General features: G+C 38.4%; 1 protein-coding gene across 13 annotated transcripts in view; it reads left to right on the top strand.

Annotated features, from left to right (window-relative positions):
* Nucleotides 1–378: 378 nt before the first annotated feature.
* Nucleotides 379–17,859, top strand: part of bbx (BBX high mobility group box domain containing) — an 82,220-nt gene continuing 64,739 nt past the window's right edge. For 5 of the 13 annotated variants that reach the window (XR_014090999.1, XR_014090998.1, XR_014090997.1 and 2 more), the window contains exons 1-7: nucleotides 381–483; nucleotides 7,092–7,260; nucleotides 7,381–7,635; nucleotides 13,197–13,398; nucleotides 13,472–13,539; nucleotides 13,712–13,786; nucleotides 15,403–15,483. Coding sequence is in view for 9 of the 13 variants with exons in the window: in XM_081615893.1 (XP_081472019.1) it covers nucleotides 470–483; nucleotides 7,092–7,260; nucleotides 7,381–7,635; nucleotides 13,197–13,398; nucleotides 13,472–13,539; nucleotides 13,712–13,786; nucleotides 15,403–15,483 (864 nt within the window). In the remaining 4 variants the exon portion in view is untranslated. Of the gene's footprint in view, nucleotides 484–2,747; nucleotides 2,897–3,481; nucleotides 3,794–4,148; nucleotides 4,225–7,091; nucleotides 7,261–7,380; nucleotides 7,636–13,196; nucleotides 13,399–13,471; nucleotides 13,540–13,711; nucleotides 13,787–15,402; nucleotides 15,484–17,859 lie in introns of those variants that run through there. The other 8 variants (XR_014091000.1, XM_081615895.1, XM_081615896.1 and 5 more) reach the window with 6 other exon arrangements.

Genomic DNA, 17,859 nt, shown 5'->3' with positions numbered 1-17,859 from the left:
CTGGAATCTCTACGAAAACATATTACTGTTGTGAACCTGTTCACGGTTAAAAGAACCCAGGACAATAATAACATCCTATGTTTGATGAAACAGACCCCTGAGGACTCCAGCAAACCTCCAATAGTTGAGTGACAGTGTCAGCAGTGTCTGTGAAACACATGCACAATTTAAGTTGCACCGTAAAAATAAAAGGAGTATTGCTGATGAAATGATCAGTACAACTGACAGACGATGTTGTTCATTTGAAACTACCTTTGCTGGGCCCGAACCAAGACTGCTGAACCAAAATGCAATTATGGCAATTTAACGAAGCTTTCCATTGGCTCAGTCAAGCTGTCTATTAACACGAGTGTCCAATCACATGCAATGTTGCATGATTGGGTTGGGTTTTCTTACTGTGTACAGTAAAACTGTTGATAATTTTCTAACCTTTAGAGCTTTGTAGGAATTGAACGTCTGACCTTATCGCATGAATTGTGACAGGTACGTACTGCTGCACAACTGGTTCAAATGTGCCTCACACTGCAACACTACTAGCTCTGCGGCTGCAAAGCGTTAAAGAGCCAGGAAGCTTGGAGTAAGTAGTCAGTCAGATAGGAGCTTCAATCATTCGTTCCGAGTTTTTCAGGGGTACCTTTGGCATTTCAGTAACGATTGTCAGCGTTAGAAGGCTAAGATCTAAAGTTAAGTCGGGGATGTTTTTGAGGCCAGCCCAGTCTGGTTAGGAGCACTTTCAGCCGGGGGAGGGGAGAGCTCACTTCAGCATTTTCTCCTTGCTTGTGGAGAACCGAAAGTAAGTTTAGCTGCCTGATGTGACTGAACAAGTGCTTTTCTAGACAGAATCAACTTCATACGGTGCTATTTTGTGTGCTGTAACTCGTTAAATGTGTCATCTTAGCGGATAAGAGTGTTCATCTCTGAAAAGCTGCGTTTCCGTGCTCCCTGTACAAGCAACACAGAACAAAAAGGGTCACATCCGGTTTACATGTTTAAATAAAGTTCTTAGATTTTAAAATAACCAGTCCATACAGTACTGTCAGAAAACCAACTTCCATTCTGTATTTTCATAGAAATCTTATTTATTTGTTTATAATTTTTAATAATAGTAATACTTTATTTATATAGCACTTTTTTTAAAACAAATGTTACTTCTTATTAAAAAATACATTAAAACAACTTCATAAATGACAAAAAATATACAAAATCAATTAAAATACATAACATTGTAAGACAAAATGACATACAAATATTAAAAAGTCATATTTTAAAAGCCCTATTAAACAAGTAAGTTTTAACTAATGATTTAAAAGAAGATAATGAAGAGGCCTGTCTAATATTTTGAGGAAGAGCATTCCACAAACTAGGAGCCCTGTCCATGTAAGCCATTCCTCTTTCTGTCACTAGTCAAGCTCTAGAAAATAGTAGGATAAAAGATCCTTAAATTATCCATCTGTCTGCGTCATTAGATAGGTCTGATGGTGCAAGACCACACAGGGATTTCTATGGACTTCAATAGAATTTTGAAGTCCATAGAATTTTGTCATCTCTCTCAACAAGTAGGTTTGAGTGCATCTGAACACAAAATAAGGTGGGCTATAAGGTTTTGGTCTAAACTCCTGTATCAAGAAGAAATAGTTTGAAAACGTGGGGAAAAAAGATGATTTATTGTTTGAGAGTAATGTCACGTCCAGTGTGCGAGACTCTGTCATCCAGTTCAACTACTCCTTAGAACAATATTGTGAATAAAAGGTAGGATCTATGCATCCCTGAGAATTTTTTTTTTTCAAAACTTTGGGTACAGTTTGGTAATGATCTAAGGATTTTCCACCACTATGGATCTCTGTGTCACCAGACAAAGTACCTCAAAGATTATTACTTTTTAACCTGAGGACCTTAACTTTACTGAGACTGTGGCCAGTTCTCAGAGATCAGGTGGACAAACAAAAGCAAATAAACTGTTATCAACTCCATAATCTGAGTAGACGAGAATGGGTCTTTTTTGCATCTATTGCAAATGTGTCCTTTTAAGGTGTTTACATGTATCGTAATTACATTTTTTAAAATTGGTGTTGTGTTAATGTTACAGCTTTTTTCTAGGTTCTGAAATGTGAATTAGCTTGAAAACTAATGGGGTCTTATTGTTAAAAGAAGGTTTTTTGTTTCACATGTCATTGCAAGCAGTAAAATCAATTACTCGATGCAATCAACAGTCTACTGTCATCTAATGCATGCTGAGGTAGATAGATGACCATACTTGATGCAATCACTTGATCTTGACAGAAAAAAGTTTTACAGATAATAAACTGAACTTGACAACATTGTGTTAGAATTAGGATAAAATAATTGTAACTGACTGGAATCTGTATGTGTGACTGGATTGACTTAATTCACTATTTATTTCTGAAAATAAAGTGGATTTTTAATGTTGTACTATGTGACCACGTTCATTGCGAATCTGCCCCATATTTGAATAAACTGAAATTAATTTAATTCAGAATGAAGATACAGGTTAGATATTGTCAGTTTAAAGCCATTTCATAAATAACCCATTTAGAACCTCAAAGGGAATATTCTCCCTTTCAAGAGAATGCCCGTGTATTTAACCATGTTCCAGAGCTAAGGGAGGTTTTAAACATTTTGAAATTGCTTTTTTGGCTACATTTTGTTCATGTTTTGATGTTTCTGTTTGGTGGAAATAGGAAATGTTGGAGGGAGCCCTTTTATTTTGATGGACATCTCTTTGGCTTCCTGCTTTTTTGTGACTGGATTTGTTAAGCTTAACGGAACTACTCTCAGTACAGCAAGTGCTGAAGTGTTATCATGTGTTAATAAGTTAAAAATGTGAACAGGACCGATGATGAGAAGCTCCGGCTGGTTACTGACAGCAGTACTTCAGGTATGGCCATGAGTTCCTCACAGGGAACTTGTGCTGTCAGCGGACACAGAAAACCCAGTCCGCCTCTCAGCCTTGTGAGAAATTGTTACTATCGCTGCTTTGGACATGATGTCCGCCTGCTGGGTTATCCTTGCTGTCTCTTCTATAGACATCCTGCTGGAAGGCAGCGTTAGGTCGAGCATTTTGTGTTACTGTTGCAGCGTAGCTACAATGTGTGTCTAGCCTTAGAAAAGCCGTGATAAAATGTCAAAAGCAACTAAGGTGCTAGGACTCTCCTCCCTCCCCCTTCCTCCCCTTCCTATCCGCATCACAGCCTCAGCGCCAGCCGCATTCAAAAGAACAGTTGCTAAAACCCTGTCAAGGCTTTTCATAGCAGTTTAATCGCTGATTCCGTCCTTGTTTTTAACGAATAGGGTTACTGGACTTTAGGAAGCGCTGCACTGTAAAACATGACATGTCCACTTAGCAGGAGGCAGAGCTAGCAAGCTAACTAGCTACTTTATTCCCTGTAACACAGCTGCTGCCCAGCTAAACATTGCTCACAAATGTATGACGTTGGTAAGGAAAAGCTTGATTTAATCCTGCTTTTCTGGATGTTTTTACCCTGTGGTAGGGAATACGGGTGACATTATCATCGGGAGTTTGACAGGAGTATAAACCGTCTCTTCTGTAGTTGGCGGAGGGCGAGGTAGGGGGGTTCTCCTCCAACCAACAGCAAGATGGACTCTGATTCTGCTCGTCATAGATCGACATTTTGCACGGAGATTAAAACAATCTGTGTTTAGAGGCAGGAATACAGACTGTACGCCATTGGATCTTCTTACGACTGTAATCTCCTCATATGATACACCGCTGCTGCGCGTGAGACACAGGAGGACAGGACTTTTACAGTAAACGGTAATAGTTAAGTCCGACCGTCATCAGTCGGACCTGGCGAAGTAAAGCTAAAGGTCCCTGCAGCTGCGCCAGCTCGATTTGGAATCGTTTGGTTTGCGTTGCTTTAAATGCATTCGGTGATCACGGGGATTTTTCCTTCGTGTTTTCTTTTGGCCACATGAGTGGTTCAGCTGTACAGCAAGTACAGATGATCCACCCAAAATGTCCCATCCTACTTCAGGGCTGCTACGGATTTTCGATGCATTCCACTAATGTTTCAGTGAAGTCTTTCCTTCAAGAAAGCTGTCGCTATGCAGAGCGACTGTAGAGATGACGGTGTAATGCATGACTGAGATCACTGTCTTGTATTTTATAGGTCATCATCTTTGTATGACGGGCTGTGCCAGCTTTGTCCTCATCATTCATTCAGCATTTCTATAATTTTTTCTTCAGTAAGTATTCCTGTTTTCACTCTGCATCATAAGATAGTTTTTAATCATTCATTGATGGAGTTTGAATTTCATTTGTGCCATGCTGCCCAGAATGCAGTCAAACACAGTGAGAAATACAAACATTTTACTTCATGTTGCTTATTATTATTACTCACTTATTTTTTGTTTTACTTGTATGTTGTTTGCCAGACTGCAAGAGGGAGCAGTTGTTATCAATTCTATATGGAGTTCTCATGTTCTCCCAGAGTGCATGTATGGGTTTTCTCTAGGAACTCTGGCCGTCTCTTACTGTTCAAAACATAAAGTTCTTAAGTTTCCTCTCAACTAGAGTATTTTCCAATGGAGTGTGAAAAGAGAACAACGTCATGTGCAGTTGAAACCAGACATGTAAATACACCAAATAAAAAGACACATTTTTTTCTCACTGTCTGAACTTTTCTTGTTTTATCTTAAAATAACCAAAATTATTACCAATATAATTTGGACATTTACATACATTAGCTCAGTGTCAGGGATAATTGTCTTTTAAACTGGATGAATTGGGTCAAATCTTTTGGGGTTTACTTCAACAAAGCGTCTCTGTTTACTGGAGTTCTGGTCCATTCGTCCTGACAGGACTGTCATAACTCAGTCAGGGTTGCAGGCTGCCTAACTTACAGCCTAACTGCCTAACTTATTTACTCGCAACTTATCCATAAAACAGGGCTTTGTGGTGGCCATCCCAAAACACTTTGTTGTCCTTAAGCCACTTTGTAACCACATTGGCAGTAAGCTTAGGTTTATTGTCCATTTGGAAGACCAAATACCAGTTCCTCCTGCAAGAAAACAACTTCACAACATGATGCTGCCACCCCAGTACTTCACAGATACGATGGTACAAGCATCATCCATTATTCCTCTAAATGTAACAGCTCCACTTTAGTTGGAGATCGAAAAAGTCTCCAAAAATGTCCTTGTGTGCATCTGCAAACTGCAATTTATATTTTGTAGTTCTTTCAAAGTAAAGATTTCTTCCTTGCTGAGTGGCTTTTCAATCCATGTCAGTAAAGTATAGTTTGACTATGGATAGTGACTCTGTCTTAACGGCTTCAGATAGCATTTCCACTAGGTCTTTGACTTTTGCTCTGGGGTTAATTTGCACATTTTGGACCAAAAGACATTCAATACAGTACCCATTTCCTTCCTGAGCAGTATCCGTCCAACTGATCCTACATATAAAACATCCTACATAATCCTACATAAATGAATATTTATTATTCAAATTAATTAAAATGGTTTCCTGTCGAAGAAAACCCAGCAGATAGTCATTGACTGGCAGCATTCACTCCTGGACGAGTGCAAATCACCTGCCTTGTGTGTTTTGTTCAGTTTTTTTTAACACATTTACAGAACAGCAACACATAGTCACACCATTGACTATTCATTTTATTTGTTATGTAAATATTTAAAATGACTCAAGCAGAATACAATGCTTAATTATTTAATGAGCAATGAATATATATGGAAAGCAGTCGGATGGGAAAATTCAAAACAAATCCAAACTTTTTTGTACCAGCTAAAGTTTGTTGAAGCTTTTCTTGTCATACCCAGGGTGTCATCGAAGGCTCCTAGTGTCTCACATGCAACTGTAATAATTCACATTCTATGTCAATTATATAAAAAGTTGCTGTTTGCCTGCTATGTTTCCTAATGCCACCTGTTCAGATTCAGATTTGCAATGTACTTTTTAATGATTAGGCATTTTCAGGAAAAAAGATCCAAAATGTACAAAAGAATCATAATATCATTGATATCATGTTTATATGTAGACAGGATTTTTATATAAAGAGTCTATTTGGACTCTAAAGTCTCTTGCTTAGATTTTGATATCTTCAAAATAAGATATTTTTGCCTTTAACAACAGCACAGTATACACAGTACACAAACTGATTTATAGTTGTAACTTCTGAAACTAACCCCTTTTTTTCAATTCAGCAATTTTCTGGTCACTTCAATGTAAAGGTAAACTCTGGGAGTCATACATATCAATGACATTAAAGTCTGATCATATGCCTAAATGCATTCAGCCCAAAATTTAGTCAACTCAGGTTTTCTAGAAAAACATTGTGAACAGAAACTTACAGTTGCATCCTAATTTTTGACCTGTAGTGTATATAATCACTGACCATTTGTGAATGAATGTTTGAAAAATAGCACATTGTATTTTGCTTTCAATACTTAAGCACATGTTCAAAGATCTAAAATAACCTGCTGATGAACCTGTTTGTAGATTCTTAATTTTGCAATAACAGTTTTATTATTGCAAAAACATCCAAACTGGTGCTACTGTTTTTCTTTTAAGAATCAAATTGATTCTCAGCTTCTTTTAGCCATAAAATTGTGATATCGGTTTCTCCATTTTAGAACAACATTGCTCATTTGTCAGTGATTAGGAGGTACATCACAACACATCAAAAGTTCCTAAGAATTTCTTTTGTTATATTTGGGTAAAACGTTGACCACCTATCCAACTTTCTCTTTTTTTTCTCTATCGATATGCTTAGTGAAGGTTGAGGCATTGATTAGGCTGTTGTAACAGCTGGACAGTTGGCACTAAAAATGCTATTTACTAGATTATTGTAGCTACAGCTAAAATAAGAGTCGTTGTATTTTAGATGCCAAAGTTTTTTGCAACCTGCTTGAAAATCTTCAATGGTCCCACCATGTTATGCACATAAATGGTCCTTCTGATACTCTTCCAGTAATTTATATAGCAGTTGCTACTTCAGCTTAAGTGTTGCATGTTATTAAAAGTTGATGGGATTTTTTTCTGCATATAGTATGAACAGACGGTGTTTCTGATGTTAAATGTTTTGCTTTTTCTTTAGGTGCGGTAGTACCATGAAGAGTGGAGGAAGAGGTAAGGCACAGCCTGTTGAGGAGGTCACTGGCAAAAGACCTAAACGCAAATGCCTGCAGTGGCACCCTCTTCTTTCCAAGAAGGCTTCAGAGTTCTCTGAGGAAGAGGAAGAAGAAGATGAGGAGGAACTGGGGAAGGTTAGTAGCCTCATTGGTGCAGGGTTATTTTTTTTCTCCAGCCTGACCCTAAATAATGATATGTTCATTCACCACCAGAAGTGGACTCTACATTGCAGTTTATAAATTTATTCTTAATAGGTAGGGCTGTGCAGTGAGGATCAGGACTCCCAAGTGCATAATGTGAGCACAACAGAGGAAACTGAAGAAGACTCTAATGAACACCGGGCACGTCGGCCTATGAATGCTTTCCTCCTCTTCTGCAAGCGGCACCGTTCTCTGGTGCGACAGGAACATCCTCGTCTTGACAACCGTGGGGCCACAAAAATATTGGCTGACTGGTGGGCTGTGCTGGAGCCCAAGGAGAAGCAGAAATACACTGATATGGCCAAGGAGGTAATGCATTCTTACATTATGTTGCTACACTGGTGTAGTAAAGTTACGTTAAGCTCTGCCTTACATGCATACAATTTAACCTGAGTCATTTTTGAGACCAATAATTATAATAATAAAAAAGCCAGCAACTCAGTAGCAACTCTCTACTGAGTTGTTTTCTCTCCAGCTCATAAAGTCAGTAGAGATTATGGATGACAGCGCTCACAGAAGCTTCCTTCATTACAGACAAATTCAGGCTCTTTTTAATCTTGGTGAACCTCACGGGTGGATAAACTAGTGGCAGGTAAAACATGGGAGTTATGAGCATATTCTGTCCAGTGTAACTCCCTGATGTAAATCTGCTGGAATCTGTTACACAACGAAGCAGCCTACAACTTCAGGTTGAATCGTTCAGTCTGTCATTCACTGTATGGAAACCCAAATTCTGTATGTTTTTTTCACTCTAGATTTGAATATAAATGTCTCCATATTTCTCAGATAAAATCTTCTGGTGTGTACCATAGTGTCTATTGACATGTGGATGAGAAGGCTGGTATTTTCAGCAGCTCAGGTTTTTCTACAGGAATAAGATTACATGATTTATAGAAATCATATGGTTGATGATTGGGACCACAGTTTTACCTTTGGAAGGTTTTAGGCTCGTAATAAAGTCGAAAGCGATATTGAACAAATGAGGAGGTGATGGTCAAATAAAACTTTAGGAAGGATCTGGTGCAGATGCACCTGATATCAGGATGTCGTTGTGAGAGTGCCACCAAAAGCGGCAGCATAAGAGTGCAGTAGTTCAGCTTCAAGAATGACAGACGAACCTTGAGGTGTGAACCTAAATAATGATTTTAGAATAAGCATGTGATTAGGAGGCCCGTTTCCAGGATCAGATTCAGTCTTCAAAGATTGATGGATTAGTTGTACATACACCTAAGATTAGTGCTCCTTATTTGAAATCTCTTAAGGTCAGACCCCTGTGCTTGGTTTTGTGGGAAACCAAGTTATCTGCGCGAAACCACAGATAACGTGACCTGATGTGCAACTTGTCCATATTTTTTTTAACCTATACTCATTGCCTAAAGTTGCAGACAGTAACATTCATTTGTAAGGTAAAATGGATTATTTTTATGCCCTAGCTTGGTTGTCCTCAGAGTGCTAATGTTGTTAGCAGCTAGCTCAGTGCCGAGTCCCGGACAGAAAATCTAATGTTTATTCAGTGGGACTTTCATGATACATATATGTATATGTATATCAGTGACGTGTGGTGAGGTCCATCCCCATAGAAAAAAACCTGACTTAATTATAATCGGATTTACAAATCTAGACCCCCTGCATGCTATCGTTTACATAAGAACATTTTGCTCATGCGAACAATGTTGGAGGCAAAAAGACTATTCTTTAACATGTGATGCTCAATAATTCCGTTATCTCAGTCAAACTTGACATGTAGATATTGTTTAATTTCGTGCTGTGCTTAAGAGCAAAGGGAGAAACCGTTAAAGTACAACTCAAAACCACGTCTTTCTCGCTCTCCGTATCAGCGCAGCTACTGTATTCCTAGCTCGCTGTACTGTCTCTTACTCTGCAGTTGTGGAGTCACCAATGTCTGGGTTCATGAGCGCCTTGAGCGATGAGGCACGACAACTGCCTGCCTCACCTCGAATATGTTCTCTGCCGATTATGATCGCTCCTCAGCAAACGAAACACGTTACACACACAGTCGGTGACAATAAAAACACAGTACATTAAATACATAAGCTAAATTATGGAAAATCAGTTCATACATTAAATGTTTTTAACCATTTTATTGGCGACGTACAGACAGGAGGAGCAAACCGGTGCAGTTAGCGGGAGGTTGCGCAACCCCAGGTGAGGCTCAGCTCACTGCTGCTTCACCGGCTTCGCTTCCAAGCATTTGAATGGGAAAATGCAAAAAATCAGCGATTTTGAAGAAAAAAATCATCAGATTTGGTTAAATTAAATGAAAAATAGGTACTTTATAGTACAAACCACAGGGTGAAAATATCTTTATAAATGATTTTATGTATTATTTTTCCATGATGACAGGTGAGGCTTTGCCTCCCCTGACCGCACGTCACTGATATATATACTGTATATACATACATTTCCTGATCAAAATCTTAAGACCAGTTAAAAAAACTGCAAGAATTTGCATTTTGTACTATTGGATCTTAAGAAGGTTCTAAGTAGAGCTTCACAATGTTAGAAGAAGAAATCAGCATAAGAGACAAAAACTTTTGAGCGGGGAATTAATTGAAAACTGCATTTACATTCAAACATGATTTTCCAGTGTTTCCAGGAGGCTAGTGGGAATGTTGCTCCAAGTGTTGAAGATGGCTTCACGAAGGGCATCCACTGTCTGGAACTGATGTCCATTTTTGTAAACTTCCCTTACCATCCATCCCCAAATGTTCTCATTTGGGTTTAGACCCAGGGAACATGCAGGATGGTCCAAAAGAGTGATGTAATTCTCTTGGAAGAACTCCTTTGTCAGGCGGGCATTGTGAACTGCAGCATTGTCCTGTTGAAAAACCCAATCATTACCACACAGACGAGGGCCCTCAGTCATGAGGGATGCCCGCTGCAACATCTCCACATAGCCAGCTGCTGTTTGACACCCCTGCACAACCTGAAGCTCCATTGTTCCATTGAAGGAAAACACACCCCAAATCATGATGGCGCCCCCACCACTGTGTCGTGTAGAAAACATCTCAGGTGGGATCTCCTTGTCATGCCAGTAATGTTGGAAGCCATCAGGACCATCAAAGTTACATTTTTTCTCATCAGAGAAGACAACTTTCTTCCACCTTTCAATGTCCCATGTTTGGCGCACCCTTGCAAAGTCCAAACGGGCAATTTTGTGGCGTTGAAGAAGACATGGCCTTTGAAGACGTTTTTTGTTTTTGAAGCCCTTCTCTCGCAGATGCCGTCTGATGGTTATTGGGCTGCAGTCAGCACCAGTAATGGCCTTAATTTGGGTAGAGGATTTGGGTGTCTTGACGGACAGCCAATCGGATACTGCGGCTCAGAGCTGGTGAAATATTTTTGGGTCTGCCACTTGACTTTTTTGTTCCATAACCCTCAGGATCATTTAAAAAATGCAAAATGACTGTCTTACTGCGTCCAACCTCAACAGCGATGGCACGTTGTGAGAGGCCTTGCTTATGCAGCTCAACAATCCTACCACGTTCAAAGTCAGTGAGCTTTTTTGCTTTTGCCATCAGGAGGTCTTGACAGTGTAAAGACCTGGCAGAAAATGACATGGAATCCAGATTTCTGCACAGCTTTTGACTTTTAAAGACTATGGTCTTAAACTTTTGATCAGCTGAAAAAAATCATGTTTGAGTGTAAATGCAGTTTTCAGAAAATTCCCTGCTCAAAAGTTCTTGTCTCTTGCACTGATTTTTTCCTTTAACATTGTGAAGCTGTACTTAGAACCTTCTTAAGATCCAATAGTGCAAAATGCAAATTCTTGCAATTTTTTAACTGGTCTTAAGATTTTGATCAGGAGTGTTTATGTATATATATATTAAATATATAGTCACAGTGAGCTGTGACTATTCCCCCACATGGTTCTGGACAGAAACTCAAATTATATTCATGGCCAGACAAACACTGGGTAAATCCTCAAAATTATATGAGAAGGTTTTTTTTTTTACCTAGATAATACGGATCATATCCTAAATATACGTACATTTTTTCGAGATGCCTCATCTGTTTCAGCCTATTTATGGCATTACCGTACTTGTTGTGATCAATTTTGCTGTGTTTTCAACTGGAGAAATCCACTTCCAGTCCTCCATCTGAATATTGTCATCCGGGTCACGTGTCTGAAACTCAGCAATATGGGTCACACTTTTGAGTGGTGGAGCGATCTTACTGTGACGATTTTGCCACTCAGAAAAAATGTTGATTTTCTGAGTAGCGTTGAAATAGCTACTTTTGTCATAGTTTCAGGTCAGGCTGCCTTGTCTAAAACCCTCCTGAAGACTTTTAATAGTAAAGGGACTAATTTAGGTTCAGATGGCTCTCAAAAACTCAATGGGAAACCCATCTGGGCTAGGTACCTTAACAAATTTCAAATACATTTTTGATAGCCTAATTTAATTTTGATAGAGTAGCATTGTTCTTCAATTTAAATTTATCTGAGTCATCTAGAATGTGCATAACTAAATTACTGAAAATTACTTCCACTAGGACTGAATCACAAGCTTCAAAAGCATAGATTTTCATAAGACTTCTTAAACCTAGCATTTATATCATACGTGTTACTTATTTCAGATAAATCACTTAGTTCAATAAAAATATCTATTTATGTATTAATGAAGTCAGTAAACTTTTGTTCAGATTATAACCAGCCATTAAACCACTATGAAAAGGTGGAATACATATTTCCTGGGAAGCTGATGTCCAGAATTGCTGGAGAAGGATCCAAATTATTATGTTGTGATGGTTTACTCGGGTAACCATAGGCCACATTTGTTTTCAATTAAAAAGTAGTCTGTTCTTGAACATATTGGGTGTACAGAGGAGAAAAATTAAAATTGGTTGGATGACAGATGTGTAAATATTAAGGGATCTATTATTCCATATGTCTTAAACGTATTGATTCACTGTACTCAAATTCAGCTCTCCAGTCAGGATTAAACTGTGCAACTCTGTGATCTGGTAGAACAGAAAAATGATTGCTAAGGAAGTCCATATTATCCCAATTAGGACCGTAAATATTAGCGAATTGACTGGCCTATTAAATTGTTCACCTCGTGAGTGCAAACTGAGTGAAAATATTCTTGCCCTGAGAATTCTATACCATTCATGAAATTGGTTTCCTATAGATAAAAAGTGTGACTTATAAACTTATAGTGATGAGAGAATATTTTGTTGGATGGCTTAGTCCCCAGACATTCCAGTCCACCAAAGTGACGTTGGTCAGTGCTCTATTTACTGAAGACATAATAAGAACTTGACAAAGAGGACATTGAAGAAAACATGACACAATGGAAAAAAGGGCATAAATAACAAGTAAAGTAAACATAAAAGATTATTACAACGAAACAAAGCTGGCTTCTAAAAGAGTCTGCTACATTTTCAGTTTTCCAAGTCCATCTTTTCCCTATCCAAATTGTTTAAATGCTTACGCTATTGCTTCACACAGAAACCATTATGATTATGAAAAGACCTAACCCTGAAATTCCTAGCCAGCATAGGACAATGTCACAACACATATACAAAATATATTATGAGACTCTAAGGTTTGATGCTCATTTCTTTGTTGTACGTTTTGACCGTTCATAAATACCCCCAATGCATAACTCCTCAGTGCAGAAGAAAAAAAAAGAAAAAGGGTGTGAACAGTAATGGTAATGGACAAACTCATCAACTCTTTTAGACCCACAGAAGGTAGTGGAAACATGCAGTGTAAGGAGAACTATGTTTTTTTGACTTTTCATCAAATACAAATCAGAAAAATGAAAATGATTGATTGCAACATGGCTACAGTAATACAGATTTTGTTTTCAACAAGATCACTTCTTTTTATGTTGTTCTTCTAGTATAAGGATGCCTTTATGAAGGCAAACCCAGGCTATAAGTGGTGTCCCACCACGAGCAAGCCACTCAAAAGCTCTTCCTATCAGCAAGTCAGCTGTCCTCGCAAAAAGGTGTGGTCCTTCTCCTGCAACTCACCCAAGGACTCTACTGCCAAAAATGTGCCCAAAAGCGACAGTTTGCACCAGTTGAACTTTGCCATGGCAGGTGGGTTTAATAGCATAGTAGTAAGATGATGAAGAATTAGATTACTTTTCTAACTTGTGCCATTCATTTTAAGACCCCACAAAGATGGGAGGCCTGAGCATGCTGCTGTTAGCTGGTGAACACGCCCTCACAAACAGGGAGGTAGGGTCCTCTCAAACATCTTTTGAGGCAAAAACTGTCACTGGAGTTGTCTAAAAACTGAATTTTTGAGGTTCTTCATTTACAAATATGCTTTCAGTTTTAGATTGTGTTTCTAAAAGTTTGATGGCCCTTTTCTATTATCTGCCTAACCCAAAAATGTTTTATTTTCTAGATCTCTCCCAGCACTAAATCTACATTACCTGGCATAGCCATTAAAGGAAGCTCCTTTTCAGAGGAAACTAAAGAGGTTTGTTTTTTTCCTAAGTCCCATAATTCCTTCTGCTCCTTTCTGAAATAGAAATGGCAATTGTTAAAAATTACATAATAAATAGAAAAGAATATAAATTATTCTGAAAATGATAGTTTGATAGTAAATTGTCTGGTGGAATGATAACTTTCAAAACTGAATGGGCTTTAACTAGTGTGAAAAAGAGTGGCATTTATTTCTTAATGCATGATTCTGTCATTGTGTTTAGTTCAAAGTTTTTTAAATTCAAAGTTTATTTATACAGTATAGAACATTAACAACAATCTCAGCTGAAACTCTGTTTCATAAGAGTTATAGAGTTATATAGAAAAGGGTATAAATTTCAACTTCTATCTACTACAAATCTGTAACAAACTTCCAGAAAACTGAAAAACTGCTGAAACACTGAGTTCCTCTAAATCAAGTCTAAAACCCCTCCTGTTTAGAGTTGCTTTTGAATCATAATAAATGGAACATTGACCAACATATCTGATGTGTATTGATAATTTTGATAATGGTACTCATCAAAATGTAATGTTTGTTACTGGTCTCAAATTAGTGACAATAGTATTTTTACGACTTTTTAGTTTTGTGTTTTTATGATGTAAAGCACTTTGAACTGCCTTGTAAGCTACCTTAACTAAGTCAATCAAAAAAAAATTCTCATCTGAGAATAATTTCTGAGCTGGACTTGTCTTTGAATCACAACGGCTTGAGGGTTTTCCTCCCACTCCTCCTCGTTGACAGAGTCGACTTCTGATCATTTCAATTGGAGAAATGTTCCCTGATTTCAAAAACTTTGGCTGAAGTGGGGCTTCTAATTTCAGTCACCAGAGTGCAGATTCAGCCTGCAGCTTAGCAGCAACAGCAACAGTCAGTAGTTTTTGGCACTGTGGAGAAAGTCAAAGCTATTAATTTGCTAGATGTGTGAATATTGTTGAATATTAATTCATCTGAAAAGAAATGAAGTGCAATTGAATATACCGTTATTATTATTTAAAATTAGATGGATAAAAGTAGATTGACCAGTATTGACGCTGTTAGTCAAAACGACGAACATTGAAAAAATCTAACATAAACTTTGACTGAGAGATCTGAAAGATAACTCATCTCTATACCCGCCGCCGCAGCCCAGGAACCAATCAACAGCTTTCTTTAAACCAGGCCTTTCCAGCCGGCCCAAATGGAAATGAAGTTCTCAGGGTACCAGAAAAGGCGCTTTTCCACTAGCCCGCCTCTAACCAGTATGGTCTCGGTCACCTTGGCCAGGTTCGTTTTCCATGAGCAAATCTGGCGTGGCTCAGGCAGGTCTTGTGCGAAATTTGGTTCCCCTGTGAAAATCTGTTCCCCCTGTGTCGGGATCGCGCCTTGCAGCCAGGAGAGGCTGGTCCAACCATTTTCACGGCGCTTCTGATGGATTTCTTGGTAAAACAACTCATATAATCATGTCAAGGTTGGAACTTTCAGTTTAATCGGCAGCTAACAAAATTGTAAAATAAATAAATAAATGAGGTCTTATGTGGAGGTCTTCTTACACTGTTTGGTGTAGATATTATCTTTTTAGAACTTATAACTTACCATAAAGCTAACCAAGTTTTGTTCATATACCTCTGTAGATGTTGTCTCAGACAATTCCCAACAGAGTGCCTGATATTATTGACAGCAGGATGAAGACAGGGCTTTCCCTGGTGGAAGAGGTAAGAATACATTACATACAATTCATCAGTATTGTTAGAACTATCCATCCATTTTCTGTACACCCTTGTCCCTAGTGGGGTCGGGAGGGGTGCTGGTGCCTATTTCCAGCGAACATTTTGGGCGAGAGGCGGGTATTGTTATAACTAATGATTGAGTTTTTAGTCACAGTTTTGATGTTTGTCGCCACCTTGTGGCTGAAATAGTACTACTCGTAAGACAAAAAGGCAGTTTTTAGACAGTCATTTTAAATGATTTAAGGGAGTGTTTCCCAACCCTGGTCCTCAAGGCACACTGCCCTGCATGTTTTAGGTGTTTCCTTGCTTCAGCACAGGTGGTTTCAATTAGCAGCTGAACTGCAATCAGCTGAATGAGGTGCATTAAAGCAGGGACATTTCTAAAACATGCAGGGCAGTGTGCTATGAGGACCAGGGCTGGGAAACACTGATTTAAGGAAAACACATACAGCAAACTGATGTTTGTTGGCAGAGTAAATGCTTTCCTAATAAGCTAGCCTTATGAACAATCCTGAAAGCACTTATAGCACAAGTATTCTGTAGCTTTATTTTAAAATTTAGAACAAAATGTCAATTCTGCACAATGTTTTTTGTCCTTTTTGATATTTTGGAATCAGGAAACATGATCAGGAGGCCTCAAACATTTTACTTAATAAAATACAGGTTAAATAAAGAAAAGAAAAAACGTTTATTTACAAAGCAACTGATGCAGAAGTGTTTAACATTTAAGTTCACGGCTCTGATGCAAACATCCACATTGTTACACATCCCTGTAATTGTAAGCAGGAATTGCCCATATTGTACAAATTAGATATGGGGATCCAATTATATAATGAGCTATACCTGCAATCTCACATTGAATCTCACACCCCATGATTTCATGTCTTTAAAGGACATCAAACTGGGCAAATATCTGTCTGTTAAGATCATGAGAAATTGTAGTATTGGTGTGTAGAATATTTTATCATTGACCTTGCTAGGGGACACTCCCGATCACACACAGACAAACTTAAACTAACAATAAGTTTGTGATAGCTTTTTAAGCTTCAGAACATTCACCATGACATTTCCATATGTATTCAGACTCTGACCCACTGTGCTCATCAATATACCAAATTACTTTTATTGTTCACCCCTTCACAGACATAGTTGTATAACTTGTTTCCCCTGCTATATCTGATTTGATCTTCGAATTTGCATTCTATAAATCGGCGAGAACATATTTTTTGTAACTTTCTTGAATTCGAAAGTTTACATACATTTGGTCAGTATCTAAGTCACCCAAGTCATACGTTTTAATTGTCTTTTAAAATTTATGACTAGTGTTGAGCTTTTTGGGCTTCCTTACACAAACTTCTGATAGGTTAACTGAAACATTTGAGTTAATTGGACTTAAACTTGTGGATGTATTTTAAGGCTACACTTGGAAGACACTTCTTTCCTGTTTGACATGATGGGACAGTTAATAGAAATCAGCCAAGACATCAGGAATTCAGAGATTCATCTGTTAAAACAATTTTCTGCAACTGTAGACATGATGTACAACCATCATAATGCTCAGGAAGGAGACGGGTTCAGTGTCTTAAATGCACATTTTGGTCCAAAATGTGCAGATTGACCCCAGAACAAAAGCCAAAAGCCTTGTGGAGATACTGTCTGAAGCTAGTAAGTCAGAGCCATTATACATGGGCAAAAATGGACTGTAAAGTCAAGATCTTAATTTCTGGAGATATGTCCTGTGATCTGATGAAACAAAACTGGAACTGTTTTGCCATACTGACCATTGTTACATTTTGAGGGAGAATGGGGAATCTTGTACCACCCTAACTGTGAAGTATGGGGTGGCAGCATCATGTTGTGATGTTATTTAGCTTCATAATATAGGTAGCTTCATGAGGAAAGAACATTATTTAAAACATTACGAAGCAACATGTTAAGACGAAAACCAGGAAAAAAAACCTTGGGCTCAAATTGGTATTCCAAATGGACAAAGACCCTAAGCTTACAGCCAAAGTGATTACAAAGTGGCTTAAAAACAGTGTTTTGGTGTGGCCATCACAAAGTCCTGATCTTATTCCTATGGAGAAGTTATGGGAAGACTTCTCCCACAACTGCCGCCTCACAAACTCAGTCGGGTTTGTGAGTCAGCCAACAAATCCGACAGTTACATCAGTTATGTCAGGAGACACGGACCAGAACTCCATTAAACTATTGTGAGAAGTAGGGATGCTCCAATCAGGTTTTTTTTGCTGCCAATTCCGATACCGATCATCCATGAGGCTGATCTCTGCCAATCACCAAGCGTTGCTGATCGCCTGGAATGGCTGTTAATTTTTTGCTTCAGGTATAAACAGGGGTGAA

This window comes from Poecilia reticulata, chromosome 14 (assembly GCF_904066995.2).
Source record: "Poecilia reticulata chromosome 14, P_reticulata-male-v2, whole genome shotgun sequence".
In the NCBI taxonomy this organism is placed as follows: domain Eukaryota; kingdom Metazoa; phylum Chordata; class Actinopteri; order Cyprinodontiformes; family Poeciliidae; genus Poecilia; species Poecilia reticulata.
This window is presented reverse-complemented; position numbering and strand designations above follow the sequence as displayed.